General features: G+C 39.9%; 1 protein-coding gene across 1 annotated transcript; it reads left to right on the top strand.

The window, feature by feature from the left end:
- The first annotated feature begins 1,883 nt into the window (after positions 1 to 1,883).
- LOC139475846 (sodium-coupled monocarboxylate transporter 1-like) lies at positions 1,884 to 19,266 on the top strand. The gene is made up of 15 exons (XM_071259051.1): positions 1,884 to 2,249; positions 4,480 to 4,545; positions 5,329 to 5,380; positions 6,890 to 6,957; positions 7,230 to 7,384; positions 8,292 to 8,432; positions 12,039 to 12,171; positions 12,944 to 13,032; positions 13,363 to 13,478; positions 15,387 to 15,454; positions 15,697 to 15,783; positions 17,093 to 17,298; positions 17,493 to 17,590; positions 18,850 to 18,983; positions 19,222 to 19,266. The coding sequence occupies exons 1-15, from the start codon at positions 1,884 to 1,886 to the stop codon at positions 19,264 to 19,266; spliced, it is 1,824 nt and encodes a 607-aa protein (XP_071115152.1).
- The last annotated feature ends 788 nt before the right edge of the window (positions 19,267 to 20,054 follow it).

The raw sequence follows: 20,054 nt of genomic DNA, 5'->3' as shown, positions 1-20,054 counted from the left end.
TAAGAATCTAAGAAAAAGCTTGAATAATGCCTTACACTGAAAACTGGAAGTGCCCATTACCAAATAGGGGTCAATTCTGTAGAATATACTTGTGGTATATGCGAATAGAGGTGTAATTGAATTAGAGTGTAGGCGAACAGCTCAAGCCTGTTATCCACCCTTTTTCAAACCAAAGGCAATCTTGTGTCCTGGTAATGATATATACCAGACGTGTGTTGTTAATGACACTGAGCCCGGTCATTTGTCACCAAGGCAATGAGATATGAATCCCACTGACTCCTAAATGGACTAGTGGGCTTAACACCTGGTAATTATGGACCCTGTAATATATATAGAGAGAAATTATCATGTTCACAGATGTATATCGATTCAAACATTTAATTTAACAATTAATGTGTATCGCATGTACTTATACACGAGTAGGAAATATACTGACGAAGGTAATGAGTACAACGGCTCATGACGTGTGGCGACACCATGAAATGCAAATCATAATATTTTCACACATCCTACCTGCTCACCCTCCTCTTCTCACAATAATGTTCACACCATTATGCAGAAATTACTGTAACTAGCTGCCGGAAGGTGAAACAAAATCAGTGTTGATGATTTAGAGCTTGTTTTCACCAGGCTGCACATCTAATTCCTCACTATCAACGCCAGGAAAGGTAGGAGTCATCTCACATTATACTGAGTCTATCTGTCTACTGAGTCTACTCTTTTCCCACAGTTAATATATTTTCTTTGAATTAACGCGTCAAAACCAGTTTTACTGATGTTGTTTTTCGAAGTAGAGTTTGGTTTTTAATTCAACCATACGTAAACGCCTACATTTTTGCCATTACTCTTCCATATAAAAAGATAATTCGGTGATCTGGTGTGGCAATCCTGTTTGTGGGCGAATATATATTTTTCCTATTGCAGTCTGTTGGCTATAATCAGAAACAGAAGTTGTTTTATCATCTTTGAATTATTTATTATATATATTTGTTCACTTTACCCTTCCTAACTTTAAATAACATTTATGCTATACATTCTGTGAAAAAGAAGAAACATATATTTTTTGCAACATCGTTTATAACACTGAAGTTGACTGTCGCTCATGATGCTTGCAGAAAATTGAATCTACTTGTAGTCATTATCCTTCCAATGAAATACTAGCTTTATACACCTTCTGGCGCGCGAGAATACGATTTTTCATTTCGCTCGTAACAACAAAGTCACATGATCTAAACGAAATATGATTTCTTCATTAGACGGAATATGCATAAGCTCATTTCATTAAGTAGAGTTATTTACATACTTTATAATGCAATACATGAACACGTACACATGTCATTTGTCATTATGTTGTTGAGGTGCCATATTGCATTCTGTTTGCTCTTAGTGTACAAATTAAACGCTTCGTACGAACCCTGGAACCCTGGAAACCTCATATGTTATATTTGGGATAACGCTTCCTTAGTAATCAAAGTACAAATTCTAGTATTTTGGGGAGCTGAGTCCCATCCGAGATTCGAACCCACACTCACAGAGTGAGGCACAACATCGCCAGCACACAAAGTCAGCGATCTAACCCGCTGATACTTCGAGGCTTCCGCAAAAATGATAGTCCGACAACTGGTAGTCTGGATCACGTACTTTGGGCCCCCCTTATTGAGTACTTTTGAGTTATAAGATTTATGTTTGGATCAAACACTTTCTGAAATGAGTAGCAATTTCGTGCTCGATGTTTTGTTTCAATGCTTATTTTAGAACACGTTCGTGTTGATTTGTTTGTTCTTTGCTGCTGTAGCGTTAACGGGATGATGCTTGTTATTGGACCAGAATTGGATGAATTAATATTAAAATGAACACTCTTGTTCCATTGGCAGAGAACGGCAATGGCGGAGTACTACAGCATCAACAGCGGTACAAAGAACACCCTCCACTGGGAGGACTATGTTGTGTTTGGAGGTACACTTCTCATCCCTGCAGGGATTGGCCTCTATCATGCGATCAAGGACAGGAAGACAAACAGCCCGTCAGAGTTTCTGGTTGGAAACCGTCAGATGGGCACTATCCCTGTAGCTTTGTCGGCGACGGTGTCCTTTTTGTCAGCGTTGACGTTGCTTGGGATGCCTGCCGAAGTCTACAACTACGACACGATGTTCTGGTGGCTTGCCCCCAGCTTGGTAATTGCAGTGGCTGGAGCGGCACATATCTTTCTACCTTGTCTATACAAGCTCGGGGTAACCAGCGTCTATGAGGTACGTTGCGTCTTCCTATTCAAGTGTCTTGTCGGAATAACCAGTTTCAGGGACACATTTAAATTGTCCGAGGGATATTCTACAGAATGCCTCTGGGTTCAAGGAAATACTATACTGAACCGCAATAGATATATGACATATGAGGAACCTTATTTGTCCAATCACTGTAAACATACTTTGAGACATATTAAAAAGATGAAACTTAACAAAACTGATCATCAAGGTTGAAATTAAAGCGTCAAATGTTTTTAAAGTGAAACACAACACTAGTCTCTGAGAAAATGGCATCACAAGTCAGAATCGTGTGTGTGCGCCATGTGAATTAATGACTGCCGTGCAACGTCGATACATGGCATGGATGAGACTGTTGATGAAGGCCATAGGCACTTGAGCCTACACCCTGAGGAACGACTGACGCAGTTCAGCTGCAGTTGTGGGCCTTGGTCGGACGTCATTCAGCCGTCTTTGAATCTCGTCCCACAGGTTCTCAGTGGGATTTAAATCGGGACTGAGGGCAGACCACTGCATGGTTCTGCTGAAGGAAGTCTCTTGTTGCTCTCGCAGTGCGGGCACGGGCGTTATCATCCTGAAACTCGCGGTTGCGGCGACGTGCCAAATGAGGTATGGCATGTGGGCTCAAGACTTGATCAATGTACCGAGCTACTGTTACACCATTGCCTCTCCCTGGAGGACCACAGGGCCGACTCTCTGTGCATGACCAATTCCACCCCACACCTTGATACTCGGACCACCCCACGAGTTTCTCTCAACAACACAAGCATCCGAATAACTTTCCCAACAGCGTCGCCAGACTCTCGCTTCGCATCTGCTGTTGAGATACAGTAACGGCTCTTGTCTGAGAAGAGGACTGCTGGTGGCGCCAAAGCTGGTGCCATGTTGCCGGTCATCATGTAGTGTTAGTGGTCTGGTACCGTTGCTGGAGCATTGTATATGGTCCTTACGTTGACTTGAAAGGCATTGGCTACTTGCCGGGCGGTTTGTCCAGCTTGCAATCGTCCAAGGGTAAGGTGTCGCTGATTTCTTGTCAATCTTGGCATGTGGTAGCAATTCAATAACGAATGAATGTTATCCGATCTGGGTGATTTTTATAGGGCAAGAAATGGCGGAACGCATGTGCTTTTCAATTTTCACGGAACTCACGTGCATCGGGTTACCGTTGCCGTGATGCGTTTGGGCGATCGGTTTTATTGTCATCTGCTTTGTTTTGTTATCATCAAATTTCATTTTTGCGGACGAGGTTATGTTAAATTTGAGAAACTTTGACAAAAATTATAATTAATCAGATATTTAAATGACAACTTTCCATGCAATGTTACTTAGGGTGACATTTCTTTTGCGGTTCAGGATACAGTAGATTATCCCTTGGTTATTGTTACTTAATAGGATCTAACAAACATATAAAAACCTGTCTATGCCAACGAATTCTATAAACAACTGGAAATAATTATGTAAAGTATTTGTTACAAAACGGATTTTCTCGTCTGTGATATTATCTCCCCGGAACGACAATAAATCTTTGGTATTCTGTTGCCTTGGGACCTTTTCCTCAGAAATAGCTGGGGGCACGGGTGGCCCAGTCGTCTTAGGCGCCGCGATTTGCTGTGCAGAAACCTATGATTGTGGGTTCGAATCCCAGTGCGCCCCGATTATGTTTCTAGGTTTGTCAGCACCATACCCGTGCTTGTGGGTTTCACCGAAGTGGTAAACGTCTCAGACCCGCATCACTTGGGGCTTTCCTCCCACATTAAGCTGTCACGCCGCGATATAACTGGAATACTGTTAAAAGTGGCGTTAAACCAAACTCACTCACTCACTCAGAAATAGCTAAAAACATAAGTGCGACTTGATTCATATTTGTTAATGCCATCACAAAGAAAAGATAAAATATATGTAATCAATGAAATTGTGACAAATCTTCTGAGAAGTTTTCTCCTAGAACATAAGGCACATTGTCTTTAAACTTTGTCAGGGGCGGCGGGGAAGCCACATGGTAAAAGCTTTTGGGTCACATGGGTACATACATGCGGCTCATATTAACACTAAATTCTGAGGTTATATACATGACACAGATACATCCAGATTAACACTATGTACTAGAAGTAAAACATGGAGAAATTGGGTATGATCAATTGGTTGGCCCGTTATGCCATGTTCACATATTGAAGCAGTGTCGTTTTTCGAGGTAAACCATGTCTATTTCCAATTGCAGTACCTCGAACTGAGATTTGGGAAGCGAGTACGGATAGTGGCATCCCTAAGCTGGACTGTACAAGTGGTAAAACAGTTATTGGAGTTATGTTTATGTACATGGACGAAGTGAATATTAGCTTCAGTTCGTTAAAGATTAGTTTACTATTTATTATGGTCTGTAATTACGTCCGAGTATGTGCATTGTGCTATACGGGGCGTTCAATAGTAAACGCAAACACAGATCATGGACATTTATCACTTTGTGCAACACATGATTCGGAAACTTCGATTTGCAAACTAAAAAACCGATATAGAACACATATACTCCTTCGATGGTACTCATCTTTCGTGTGTCGGGGCCTCAAGGGCGACAGGGTGAATAAAACATCCACAACCATACATTAGTGCGACCGTAATTGTCTACATTCGGAACTTGCCGTTATAATTTGTTCTTGATATACATAAATTAAATATTCTGCTGTGAATGCTTCGCTGAGCCGTTGAGAATTTAGAACCCTCAACAGTGTTTGATCGGTTAGAAAGTTCAACTGACGTTGAAGTGAGGATTTTGGAAGTGTTGTATGGTTGAATGTGGATTTGAGGCTGAAAAATACATTGAATGATGTATGGAACTGATCGATGGCAATATGTTGAGCGCAATCCCAATTGAGAATTTTCAGCTTAATTTTTCATACATCGATTGCTTAGATCACTGTTTATGCTACCAAGTACCTTCTTATCCGACAGACACACTAGCTACTCGATGCTATTCATGCTGCCGTCATCTGGCTTTGATATTTCTGACCAGACCTTGAAACATCATTTTCTCTTCAGTGATTGGGTATATTGCAAACGAATTTATTTTCAGCTTGTGTACATGGCGTTTGTCCTGTTTGCACCTTCACTGGTGCTTTATTCAGGTAATATACTCCAGTTTTAAACAAAAGATATAAAGTGTTATTCCATTTGTTTTAGTAATTTTAATGTGAATACTATGATATTTGAAACTTGTCATAAAATGCATTTCATGTTTAATTAAATAAAACCAGAGGGTTATCATATTTGGTTGATCGGTTGATCTTACAGCCATTGGTCCTCTTGTATTTAATGTGTAAATCAATGTGTAATGTTTAAGATCAAATTGATGTAGATAGTACTGTTGAAACGATATCTCAAGATGTATGAAACTGTGTACATATCCCGGTGGGGAGGCTTTGAACTTTCTGAAGTGACATTCACTTGAGGCCTCTTTGAAGGCTGTTTATCGGTCACAATAGGTACCCTTGCCTGTGTGAGTACATTGTGTAAGGCCTGTGAAGACCCGGGGTAGAACAGGTCTTCAGCAACCCATGCTTGTCGTAAAAGGCGACTATGCTTGTCGTAAAAGGCGACTATGCTTGTCGTAAAAGGCGACTATGCTTGTTGTAAAAGGCGTCTAACGGGATCGGGTGGTCAGGCTCGCTGACTTGGTTGATCCATGTCATCGATCCCAATGGCGTGGATCGATGCTCATGTTATCAATCACTGGATTGTCTGGTCCAGACTCGATTATTTACAGACCGCCGTCACATAGCTGGAATATTGCTGAGTGCAGCGTTAAACAGCAAACAAACAAACAAAACATTGTGTAAAGTCGGTTACATGCACGGCTATGTTATTGTGATATGTAGCATGTATGGCATGTGATGACCAATTTGTCATAACAGTAGAAAGGCGGGGTGACATTTTACGAAACACATTTGCCTTTCGTTAAGTTCTTGTAAGGGATTTGAAGCTGAAATAAACCTGCGCACATGTGGTCCTTGTGGCAATGTTAAAACATCAAGGTCGTGTTCAAGGCGATATCATTAACATATTTTGTGGGAATATTTAAGTCAAAAGTATAAGTGAGTGAGTTGGGTTTCAACAGTTTTCCAGTTACATCAGGGCGTGTCAGCTTAATGTGGGAGGAAAGCCCCAAGTGACGAAGGTCTCAGACGGTTGCCACTTCGGTGAAACCCACGAGCACGGGTATGGTACTGACAAACCTAGAACATAATCGGGGCGAACCGGGATTCGAACCGACAATAATACGTTTCCGGCGTGCCCAAGGGGCGCAACTCTGCATAGCGAATCGCGGCGACTTAGACGACTTGGCCACCCGTGGCCCCCAAAAGTATAAGAAAAATCAGGAGTTTGTACGAGTCTTCTGTATCCAAAGGGTCTGATGTGTGATAAAGGTATGATCACAGAGCACGGTGTTACTGTATAAGAAACCACTATCAAACATGTGTTCTTTTCTACTCTTTCGCCATATACCTCAAACTGTGACAGTATTTTGTGACATATTAAATAAGAGTCGCCAGATGTGCCATACCAGATGTGCCATACTTTGCTGAGCTGATTTACAATTCATTAAATGTAAATGAAATATTCTATACTTGTTTCAGTGACTGGGCTGGACCTATGGCTGTCTATCACCACTGTTGGGATCATAGTGACCTTCTACACAGCTCTGGTAGGATTATTTGTAATACATTAATCGCTGGATAAATGAGTGGATGGATAGATACGTGGAAACAAATTTGCAGATTGTAGTAACTTGATAAAATTACACGTTGTATTGGAGACAGCCCCATTACCCAAGTTTCCTGTATGTGCCCAAACCTGTAACGTGGCAACAATATCAATAAGTTATCTTCTATGATGTTTGTTTCACATGAGTTATATTTCCTCCATATCGCCTTATGTTACCCAATAATGCATTATAAAAAGTGCTTGTATCTTTAGGGAGGCATGAAGACAGTTTTGTGGACGGACAGTCTACAGACAATCATCATAGTATTTGGGCTCGTGTCTCTGCTAGTTCAGGGGTCCCAGGTGGTAGGAGGCTTCCCTAGGGCCTGGCAAATTGCGAAGGAGAGGGGGCGCCTGCGGTTCTTTGAGTGAGTTAAATCTAAGACAAAGATGTTGTCTTGTGAAAAGGCATAGATACGAATTTAAGAAAAAACCTAAGTTGCACGAGGTACCATTCCACCAATTGCACTACGTGAATACAAGGTTTCACGAATAAAACGGTTTTATTATTGGCAGCACTTGCCAGTTAAATCAGAAGTTCGATATAGGACGGTAGTGTGGAAGTTAATAAGTAAATACAAGGATGACAAGGAATTAAGATAGTGATGCTCATCAGGAATTATTCCACTGTACACTACTGCTTCAAATCTGTATCAAATAGTTTCGAATCATTGTAAGCAAACACCCTTTGGGGATTAACTCGAATATTACACGTAGTTCCTGAAAGTCAAAATTGGTCAAACGATTTTAAGTACAGTTTCATGCTTAGTATAACGTTATTGCTGTGATATCATATACAATTAAATTAAATTAATGTTCAAACTCTCTCCGACGCTGCTTAAAATTTTCACCATCTAATGTCAACACCAACAAGTAGCTATAACTGAACTACGGTATTAACATATGGTAAGTAACTATATGTTACATTGGAGCAAAGTTCATTTGAGTAGTTACATTGATTGTTACCTCGATCGTGTGAACATGAGATTGAACAAAACAAAGCAAGGAAGTTGTTGTCACAGAAATATGATTAAAAGACCAGAATTCGATGGCATCGCCATCAATTCCACTTATTTTGGACAACTATATACTTTTTCTTCTCAAGGAACGGTAGTCTACTCATGGTATGTAGATTGGCTCTGAGACTAAGCGAAGATTGAGGATCTCGCAAACATGATAACATATATGAGTGTTATCTTTCATCTAAAGATAACACTGTGTCAAAGCCGTGTCAAAATTAGTCTTAACTGCACACTGATATTCATCCGATTTTAGTTTCAACCCTAGCCCAGGGGTGCGGCATTCGGTATGGTCTGTGGTTGTGGGTGGAGGAATCACGTGGATGTCCAAGTTCGGGGTCAATCAGATAGAGACTCAGAGACTCATGTCCTGCTCAACCCTCAGGAAGGCGAAAACGTAAGTATAAAGTTCCACGCGGGGATGAAAAAACATTCTTATTCTCAAGACTTTGAAAGGCATTTAGAAGTCATACACATAAGGAAGAGGATTTATGGATGTCAACTTCTTTGTTTTGAATTCCATTCAGCAACAAGGACTTAGGCTCTGCCTTTCATCCTTCAGAGCATCCCCCATTAACAGTTTATATACTTCGCGTCAAAAGTTAAGATTCAAGAGGACATTTTACTGCCTTGATTAGACAAAGCCTACGATTCGAAAGTAAACCCGAATCTGCGACAATACATCAATAGTAAATTCTTTGGATACAACAAGCTGCCGTCACACGTCAAATTCAAACTCAGAACTTGGATCTAAGAATGTTGAACACAGATTGAAAATACCGATGTCTTTTTGAAATTTCACGTGACTATCTGTCATTACGTAACCAAAGCGAATGAGAAATTGGTGAAAGTCACTTTACCATGAGAAAGCATGCAGCGTATGCCCGTAAATTGCGCTCGACAATATTGCAGATCCAGATATTGCACTGCTCCAGGATTGCAGATCACAGCGGTATGTAGCCAGACGGTTTGGAGTATCCCATAAGGGTATATCTAACCTTTGGATTCGGTTCCAACAGACAAATTCCGTGAGTGATCATCCTCGATCAGGTCGCCCCAAAGCCTCCACATGACAGTACCACCAGTTCCTGAGTGTGACAGCCCTCTAGAACAGACAACCCACAGCCAGATTATTATCCGACAGCTTACATCAAGCAACAGGTGCACGTGTATCGGTATCAACACTTAGACGTCGACTGCGTCTCCACAGCATACGAATACAATGAGGCTACAAGGGGCAAGACAATATCTGAATGAATGCTAAGGCAGACCTCATTGTTGTGGAAGGCACCATGGCGTGGCAGAAATACAGAGACAACATCATTATCCCGTTTCTCAGTGGTCGACCAGTGTTTCAGGACGTTAGTGCAGTGTCACACAGAGCAAGGATTGTCACAGAGTGTCTACAGCGAACACGGATTCAGACATAAGCAGAGGCCAGCATTCTCCCCTTATCTGAATCCGATTGATCATGTGTGGAAGTATATGCTAGAGTGTCACGTCCTGCCATGCTTCGTGACCTTGAGAACGCCTTGATACAAAAGTGGCAAGACATCCCTGAACATCAGATCGGGATGCAGAGGCGTTGTAGAGCTTGCACCTTGGCCAGAGGTGGTCACACCAAATATTAGTGTTTGTGGGACCATCATGATCACATGTCGTTTGGAATATTTTCCGTTGTGGATAAACTGTCATTTGAATTTGCATTATCGAGTGTGATGCCTTTGTTACGTTGTGTACAGCTAATGTCATTAATTGTGTTCATATTCCCAGATTTTCTGATAATCAACACTTAGTTGTGTCATTGAAACTTGTTTTGTGTCATTAAAGGGCACAAATGTTGTCCACCATGAATAGCTATATCTAGAGTCTACACTTTTGACGCAAAGTGACTACCCTCACATAAAACTCACTCCGACGTACGAAATTATCTCTACAGTATATTACCAAATCATCTTCAAATCAATATTATCCTGCATAAAATTGCGTTTTCCATCCTCTTTAACTACGAAAATATTTCTTCTCTTATTTCCCCATCTTGGAATAAGGACAAAAACTGCCATTTCTGCTGCTAATATACACCTTGAAAATATTTCTCCTCGTCGCAACTGCTGAAGCTGGATGTAGAGTTGACATTAACAACACTAAAGAATTCTGAAACTAATCAACTAAGTTATCAACAGGAATACAATCAACTAAGACATAAATATGATTCCTACAAATCTATATTTACAGCTGGTGACGCAGTTGCTACGGCTACTATCATTGGATCCAGAACCATATCGTCCAGGTTACCATTGGACAGTTCAATTTTCACGACAGAATCAAATGCCATTTTGACAGCTCTTAAATATAATAATAATCAGTCTAGGCATAGGCAGTTCAGAATATTTTCAGACACTCTTTCATGTCTTCAAGCCATTCAAAATGTCAAGTACACATTCAGTTTTAATCGAAATTGCTGAACTATATAATGATCTAGCTACTGGTCAATATGGCATCGTTTTCTGTTGGTTACCACAGCCATGTTGGAATCGTAGGTAACACAATGGCTGATGCTGTTGCAAAGACAGTCAACAAATCTGTGACACCACTTCCAATACCATACTGTGATCTTAAACTTGTGATTAGATGGTACATCAAAGATCTTATGGAAAAGAAGTGGGGCACCCAAGTAGGTATAAATAAATTACATCAAATTAAAGCAACTATCGGTTACACTTACTTGGGTTGTCAGTCCGAATTTGAAAAGGTCATTGTACGAGAATGTGGTATTGGCCAGAGCAGATGTACACATGAATATTTATTGAAAGGTGAGGATCCTCAATTTTGTATCCCTTGTGATGAGAAAATTACGGTCCAGCATGTTCTGCTTGACTGTGTTGATTTTGCCATCACAAGGGAAGCAGAAGTATCGTAAATCTCCAGGGTCCCTTATTTGGTTGCTGGCGATCTCTAGCTCGTTTTTATCATATTTTGGTGATATCGTTTTATCGTTTCATACTAGTTTTAAATATGTCTGTGATCCCTATTTATTTTAATGTCCTTTGCTGGCTGTTATTTTTAAGTAAATTTACACATACTTCGTATGTATGCTTAAATTGTTGTAGTCACGAAATGGCTGAAATACTTCCGATGTGACTCAAAATCTTAACTCACTCACACACTCACTGTAAGGAACACAATGTTTCGGGGTGTATGCTTACTCCTTCATCAGGTGAATAAATGCTATGATGCAGAGAACATATATACATGTACCTGTTAGAATAACGAAAGTAATAAGATAAAGGCAAAAACTAAACAAGGTAAGCCAACAGTTAATTGGCGCTGATAGGTGATAAGCAATGGACAAATGGAAGCCAACACTTAAGACTTAGTTAGCGCTGATAGTTGATAGCAATGGACGCCATGACTCACACTTATTATATTATTTCTTTCATTGTCAATTGACAACAAAATAAAACTGAATTACATTTCTGATTGCATTGTTAACGATAAACATCACTTTTGTGAAAAAACTAATATGAATTGCATTAATACATACATTAATCATATGAAAATATCACTCTGTGAAGAACTGTGTACGATTTCTTTTTTTAGCGCCCAACATAATAAAAGCATGAGATTGTTTTTCGAACATAATGTGTTTCCAATCCTTGTATTCATGTACAAAAATGCCGTCAATATGGACGGTAATGTCTCAAGATTAATAATTAGGATAAACAAATCTCGGGTTCCACAAATTCGTTATACCCTGTATAGATATATAGACGTCACAAAATGTTCTCAATCATGCAGAGTTTCCAGACAGGTGGGATTTTGTATATACAAGACATGACAGCACTGAATATTATTGGTTGCCTTAAATATTTAATGTATCATTGGGACAGGGTTTTATGAAATCATGACATGTAGAAATGGGAGTATTGGGAGTATTTGAATCGCTGAATAACGTCCCATAAACGATGTGTTTTAACATGTTCAAGTACTCTTTGTATTACAGGGCCTTATGGTTGAGTTCTGTAGGCATTGTCGTCATTGTGACTTTGTGCATACTGATAGGGGTGCTCATACATGCATTCTACAAGGACTGTGACCCATTGCAGTTCAATGACCTCGTATCTGGTTCTGATGAGGTGAGCTATCCAACAAAAATCATTGGTTGATGCATAAATATCTTCTTGTAGCTGATAGAAGTGTTGTCAATACTGTGATGTCACCGGTACTTGGTTTGAGCTAAAATATAGTGTTGTTTATTTGGGAAGTGTTTCATTAAACGTACATTTAACGTCCTCTCGCGGCAAGCATAGATTACTTGAGACCTATTCTTGCTTTAAATGCCTGGATGGTAAGTAAGGCATACATGTATTCGTACCTTGATTCCCTGGATGGTACTTCAGACCTATTCTAACATTGATTCCGTGAATGATAAATGCGAAGGGGTTCCGGGCACGTCTAATGTTCCCAACAACCTAGGGGGACTATAATGATCAGGTGGTCAGGCTGACATAGGTGACATGGTTGATTCCATGTTAGAATTGCGTGGATCAGTGTTCATGCTGTCTGTCAGAGGATCGCCGATAATTTACAGCCCGCCGTCATGTTGTTGGAATACTGCTGAGTGCGGCGTTAACCAAAATCCAAACTCACAAAATAGCTAAAGCAAATATAAAGTATAAAGGACGAGAACACCGAGCTGCCTCATTCAGTTTCCTCACAGTGGTTAGTGAGACCCCGGAGTGTATCAGTTGTTGATATTTATAAGCAAAATCTACAGACGTCATCAAATATTGATAACTCTTTTCTTCACCACTTAAATGTTGTATATATGATAATAAGACACTTAAATCGTGGTATTCTGTAATTATCCTTTGTACAATGCAAATGTTTTTGCATTTTCATTTTCAGCTGCTTCCACTGTTTGCGATGGACATATTCGCAACCACGCCTGCTCTACCCGGCATTATTGTGGCATGTATCTTCAGCGGGAGCTTGAGGTACTGTCACTGGGAGAAGGCAACGATAATGAATTAACGTTCAGCTGTTCAGGCTGAAGTAGTGTAAAGTGCCAATTATGACAGAGGGCTCAGGTGGCCCAATCAACTGAAGCGACGAAATTCGCTGTGCAAAGTTACGTGCCAGAATCAAATCCCACATTATTACTCTTAGTTTTCACCATTGATTTTCCATTTTCAAATCATTTGATGACTTATAATGATTTGTTTCTATAAATGTTATTTTTAAATGTCCTGTTCATATATAATATCCTTTAGAATTGGGGCAAATCTGTGGCAGCTATCTTAAGTAGAGTTCCCCATACTCCACAGTACGCTGTCGTCGGGTCTAAACGCCCTTGCTGCGGTCATGCTGGAGGACTACATCCGGCCCTACTGCTGCACCACCTTCACCGACTTCCGGGCCACAGTCGTCTCCAAATGTCTTGGTGAGTATAATGTTGAATACACACAAGTAGCACTCCAGGAAGCCAGTCTGGGTCTCTCAGACCTCGGGGGTATGATTCTTGGCCTGTGAGTATAATGTTGAATACACACAAGTAGCACTCCAGGAAGCCAGTCTGGGTCTCTCAGACCTCGGGGCTATGATTCTTGACCTGTGAGTATAATGCTGAATACACACAAGTAGCACTCCAGGAAGCCAGTCTGGGTCTCCCAGACCTCGGGGGTATGATTCTTGGCCTGTGAGTATAATGTTGAATACACACAAGTAGCACTCTGGGACGTTAATGTGGGTCGTTCAGATTCGGGGATATGATTCTTGGCCTGTGAGTATTATGGTGAATACACACAAGTAGCACTCTTGAAAGAGAGTGTAGGTCTCTCAGATTTCGAGGTATGATTCTTGGCCTGTGAGTATGATGTTGAATACAAACAAGTAGCACTCCAGGAAGCCAGTCTTGGTCTCTCAGACCTCGGGGGTATGATTCTTGGCCTGTGAGTATAATGTTGAATACACACAAGTAGCACTCCAGGAAGCCAGTCTGGGTCTCTCAGACCTCGGGGGTATGATTCTTGGCCTGTGAGTATAATGTTGAATACACACAAGTAGCACTCCAGGAAGCCAGTCTGGGTCTCTCAGACCTCGGGGCTATGATTCTTGGCCTGTGAGTATAATGCTGAATACACACAAGTAGCACTCCAGGAAGCCAGTCTGGGTCTCCCAGACCTCGGGGGTATGATTCTTGGCCTGTGAGTATAATGTTGAATACACACAAGTAGCACTCTGGGACGTTAATGTGGGTCGTTCAGATTCGGGGATATGATTCTTGGCCTGTGAGTATTATGGTGAATACACACAAGTAGCACTCTTGAAAGAGAGTGTAGGTCTCTCAGATTTCGAGGTATGATTCTTGGCCTGTGAGTATAATGTTGAATACAAACAAGTAGCACTCCAGGAAGCCAGTCTTGGTCTCTCAGACCTCGGGGGTATGATTATTGGCCTGTGAGTATAATGTTGAATACAAACAAGTAGCACTCCAGGAAGCCAGTCTGGGTCTCTCAGACCTCGGGGGTATGATTCTTGGCCTGTGAGTATAATGTTGAATACACACAAGTAGCACTCTGGGACGTTAATGTGGGTCGTTCAGATTCGGGGATATGATTCTTGGCCTGTGAGTATTATGGTGAATACACACAAGTAGCACTCTTGAAAGAGAGTGTAGGTCTCTCAGATTTCGGGGTATGATTCTTGGCCTGTGAGTATAATGTTGAATACAAACAAGTAGCACTCCAGGAAGCCAGTCTTGGTCTCTCAGACCTCGGGGGTATGATTATTGGCCTGTGAGTATAATGTTGAATACAAACAAGTAGCACTCCAGGAAGCCAGTCTGGGTCTCTCAGACCTCGGGGGTATGATTCTTGGGCTGTTAGTATAATGTTGAATACACACAAGTAGCACTCTGGAACGTTAATGTGGGTCGTTCAGACTTCGGGGATATGATTCTTGGCCTGTGAGTATTATGGTGAATACACACAAGTAGCACTCTTGAAAGACAGTGTAGGTCTCTCAGATTTCGAGGTATGATTCTTGGCATGTGATTATAATGTTGAAGACACACAAGTAGCACTCTGGAAAGACAGTGTGGGTATCTCAGACTTCGGGGGTATGATTCTTGGCCTGTGCGTGGGTCGTTCAGACCTGCAGGATTCATTGTCTCCATGACTTCGGGAATATGATTCTTGGCCTGTGAGCATAATGTCCCCGTTCTTTGGTTCCACACAACGCCTACGCCTAATACTGTATTACCTCGAATTTTTCGCAGATTAACCAAAATACTGGTCAACTTTCTCAATGAACCTACAACAAACAATTGATGTGTTACGATTTATTGCAGTTATACTGTTTGGAGTGTTGTGCCTGGCTTTGTCCTACGTAGTTTCATTTTTGGGAAACATTCTCCAGGTAGGAGAACATACATATAACTACTGAGAAAACTAAATTAATAAAAGACAAACAATTTATACAGCATGCAAATATCAATTCTCTGTAAATAATTGTACTTTACTTTTTAATCGTAATTTGCAAAAATAACAATGTTGTCAAAATATCAAAAAATAAATATGGATTTCTGCGAAACATGTGAAGTTATTCCCTAAATTGTATGTCTCAATTCAAAATGTGGAGTATATATATATATTCTTCAGATGTGCTATTCAGTCATAAATGTCATAGACGGTCCACTGTTTGGCCTTTTTGTCCTTGGGATGTTCTGCCCCTGCGCAAATTCTGTTGTAAGTATATGTCTGACGTGTAACATGTAAACAGATGATTCTCAATTGTAAAGATAGATTGACAGATGACACCTTGAAATATGGATAGATAGCTTAATGCCACAATACACTCTCCATTGTATCGATATGCATAATTACCATGAAATGGAAAACATAATGTTCATTTACGTTTCTGAACAATGTACATTACAATGAATATGATCTTAATAGTCGCCTCATCTTTGTAAGATTGACGGACAACAATTGATACATTGTGTTTCTCTTTGCAACTAGTTTTCCATACACGGAAATGTACTTGTGTATCGTGAGAACCATACAGTTAATGTAAATAAAAAACCGCATATCAACAGAGGACAACCCGATCAACAGATTGTTAATGAGAGCGAGAATTTATAAATATCAGCCTTATTATTGTGAGGAATACAACATCCGGAAGTATATGCTTACTCCGTCATCAGGTGAATGACTACTGGAATGCAGAGAGCATATGTGTACGTGTAAAAGCAGCAAACGTAATACGACCACAACGGTGGAAACATTAACAGGGAAAGCCAGCAGTTAATTAGCGCTGATTGATTATTAGCAATGGACTAATGGAAGCCAGGAGTTAAATGAGCAATAGACACATGGAAGCAGGATAATTAGCACTGATTGGTAATTACCAATGGACAAAGTGGATTAAATAGCCGAGAAAGGGGGATACTGCGACAGATAGAAGGTGGCACAAATTAAGTCCCAAACACAAGGTAAAGGAGTTCCCTGGTCACGGTTCAAGGCTGGCCGGTATCTATTGTTCTCAATGGCTTCTTGTCATTTCCTTTGACGCCAGTTGTTTTAGGTGGCAAAGACATTGGTAGTTTCCCTCATGATGGCATGGGTTTGGTTCTTGATGGTGGAAATTGTGGATTTTTGGTCTAGTTAGTTGACATCACAAGTACTCTGCATCCTAGAAGTCATTCACCTGATGACGGAGTAAGCATATACTCCGAAACGGTGTGTTCCTCATAATAAATACGATAAGGAAATGTGAATAAAAAAATCAAATATATGTTTCGTTGGTAAGCCATCATATATTATCATTTGGTGTAGAAAAAACCCATATCGTATCATATAAACATAATTGAGTCATATCATATACATATGATAATACGAAAGTCAACCTTATTTGAGGAAATATTAATAAGATATTCAGTTTGTGGGCATCTACTTAACAGAAACGAAAGCACAATTAATTGGTTGTTTGTTATAAAGGGTATTATAATTGATTTTTGAAATTTTTCTTTTCTTGGAATGTTCCGTTTTATTTTAGGGCGCTGCTGTTGGATATATCACTTCCTTTACATTCATGTTATGGATTAGTATTGGTGCGTACCTTAACGGTGTATCAACGCCTGTGTCAAGGAGGTTCGTCAACGGATGCAACTGGAACGTAACTGGACACAACAATACAGGTCTACACATTGCTGACAACTTCACCAACGGCGATGGCCATGCTGCTGAAGAAGTACAAGCAACGTATGTGGTCTTAGGTTTTCGTACTAGAAAGCCTGCTATTATGAGTTATGTTTCTTAAATGATAACAACGGATATTTTGAACTACATGCTCGGTTTCTATAAATGCTCGTGTTATCAATAGCATGGTGTACCGATAAAACACGGGACTCCTTTCAGGGTGTGGCCGTCAGATATTTGACTTCGTCTATTTTCAGGGGCTACTTATCAATTTATGATTTGTCATACATCAACTACTGCGCCACGGGAATGTTTGTCACTGTCGTCGTCGGTATTACTGCGAGTCTTGCATCACGTATGTATGCCTGGTACATATATTGTCAATGGTGTACTGCCAACTTCATGTATTCACAAACGGGATTTTCCGTACATCCGTAACGTGTCCTCATTTGCATTGTACACACAGTTTGGCCAAGCGGTATCCATTTTGCGAAATAAATCTACAAATGGAAACCTAGGTATTCTACTTTAAACTATCTGTTACTTCAATCAAATTACTGTAAATGATTTCCAACAATGTCACTATGTAAATTTAACGCTATAGATAAGGAGAATATGAGTTTGTGTAAGACAAAACGCTTTCATTGTGACGTCATGAAGAAACTTCGTTCCTGGATACAGATTGGCGACATTTCTTAACAATTTTCATTCTGTTCAAGAGAAAGGTATTTCCTTTAATTTGATCTTTTTACGACAACACTCAAAAGCAACGCAACAACCTACGATCATTGGTTCTTATCCCCGCTCTCCCCGATTTTGTTTCTTGGTTTGTCAGCATACTCGTGGCTTTCACCAAAGTGGTAAACGTCAGAGACCTGCCTCATATCGGACTTTCCTCCTACATTAAGCTGACAAGACGTGATAAACTGGAATACTGTTCAAAGCGGCGTTAAACCCATCACACTCACTCATGGATTATGTCAAAACAATGTCCAGTGACATCTCGCCCAAAACTTGAGACAAATATGTTTATACGTAATGATTTCACAAAGCTTCTGCACATATGACAAAAATGCAAACGTTTCAGTCGCATGAACATGGTGCACATCGACAAAACCCAGTGCCGTGATGGTGGTCTCAAATATTTACTTTAATTTCAAATTGGAAACATTCTTATCCTAAATAATATTTCAGAATGATGTTGAATATCAATTTAAAGGCGCTCTCGTGTCTTTTGATATGAAATACATCGACACTTGTCTACAAAAGTCGAAAACATACTTCCGCAACCCTCGGACTTAACGTTTAATTTTAATCTGTTTTGAGATTGTCATCATTTTAAAGATGTAAATCAGGTGGTTTTGTGCTGTTCATTGCTCTTGGAGACCGCCTTCGTGGTCTAGTGGATAGAGCTTCCGCCACGAATGTTGGTGGTTTGATCTCCGGTCGCGACATACCAACATATGTTTAATAATCTTGAACCCCATTTCCCCTAACCTTCACCACACTTTGCCTCCCATTATACAGTAAGATTACGACAAGTTTGAAGTTTCGACGTCTATGTGCCATTGACAGGATGCGTCGGTAAAGTTGTGTCGACGTATTGTTTTTCAGGATGGTTTGTTCCCGAAGCTCCTGTATCTAGCCAGTACAGCCGATCTATTCCAGATGAACTGTTCCCATGTCTGCCCAATAAGGTTTTGAAGGTGTTTCGCTGCAATATACAACCAGAACAGGTATATACGAGTAGAAAACCAAATCACCTTTAATTTAGATATATGTTCAGTAGAAAAGAGAGAAAAAATGTGAAGTATATATAAGTTGATGCATTGACCAAAAATCACAGAAAGCAGGATTAGAACTGACAATTTATTCTTTATACTCTTGTCTCTGTACACTTGACCCATTTAATGATCTTGATATCCACAAAACATCATCTCTAATGTATGTATTTCGTGATTTTTTTTATCTTTCCAACAGTACGAAACGACTGAACAGATCCCATTCGATGCCACAGCCAACGCCATTTAACGAAGCTTTATGTAAGATCACGCACACGAAAGCCACAGGCATGATATTTGTCAATTCCTGGTTTGAACAAAATTTTCAAAATGAAATTTTGAGGAACTGGCCCATGCAAGACATTAAACAGCTAAAGTTCTGAATACGTTGCAAATTGTTTCAAAACAACGTCATCTATACAATTAAATACCTTTGCCCTTTGAAGAACGTAAAATATAATGTGACATTAAACTCTATTACAGGCACTTGTTATTCAATAGACAAAAATGATAGAAGAAACTATTGATAATGCCAGTTTCACAAATCTACATAATATCACCTTAAATGATACATTTTTGTTGAAGAAAACATTCCTACTTTATGGCCAAAATGGCAATTTGTCTTTGTCTGTGATGTTTCTTGGAAAACACTCCTCTTTACTGATTCAGAAATAAGACTTGTTTACATTGAACATGGTTGACAATAGTTTATGTAGATTTTGTAAAGAAACGAATGAGAGTTGTTGTCATGTTTATTCGGAATGTAAAGAAACACAAGCTATGGATTGACATCAACACGTTTCTGAACACATACATGTATATGACAGAACATATTAAATTTACAAAGCACTTAATCTGGTTTGGATCTATTCATAATAACCCTGAATCAATGAGATCATAATATCTGGAAAATATATATATGTGTATGGAATGGAACGAACCAAACCGAAAATATATAATTATATGAACGACTTTGAAGGATATCTTTTCAGAGGAAAAATCCTAAGCTTAATATCTAAATCAGTAACAAATTGTAAT

The sequence above is a fragment of the Haliotis cracherodii genome, unplaced genomic scaffold (assembly GCF_022045235.1).
Source record: "Haliotis cracherodii isolate W230 unplaced genomic scaffold, xgHalCrac1.p SCAF_3, whole genome shotgun sequence".
NCBI lineage: Eukaryota > Metazoa > Mollusca > Gastropoda > Lepetellida > Haliotidae > Haliotis > Haliotis cracherodii.
The sequence above is the reverse complement of the archived record's forward strand: the minus strand, read 5'-3'. Positions and strand labels throughout refer to the sequence as shown.

Excerpts from the sequence above, each read along its gene's own strand:
- LOC139475846 (XM_071259051.1), top strand. The coding sequence starts at position 1,884 with ATGGCGGAGTACTACAGCATCAACAGCGGTACAAAGAACACCCTCCAC. Across the intron at positions 17,299-17,492 it reads GCTGAAGAAGTACAAGCAAC|GGGCTACTTATCAATTTATG; the intron begins GTATGTGGTCTT and ends GTCTATTTTCAG. Across the intron at positions 18,984-19,221 it reads CAGAACAGGTATATACGAGT|ACGACTGAACAGATCCCATT; the intron begins AGAAAACCAAAT and ends CAACAGTACGAA.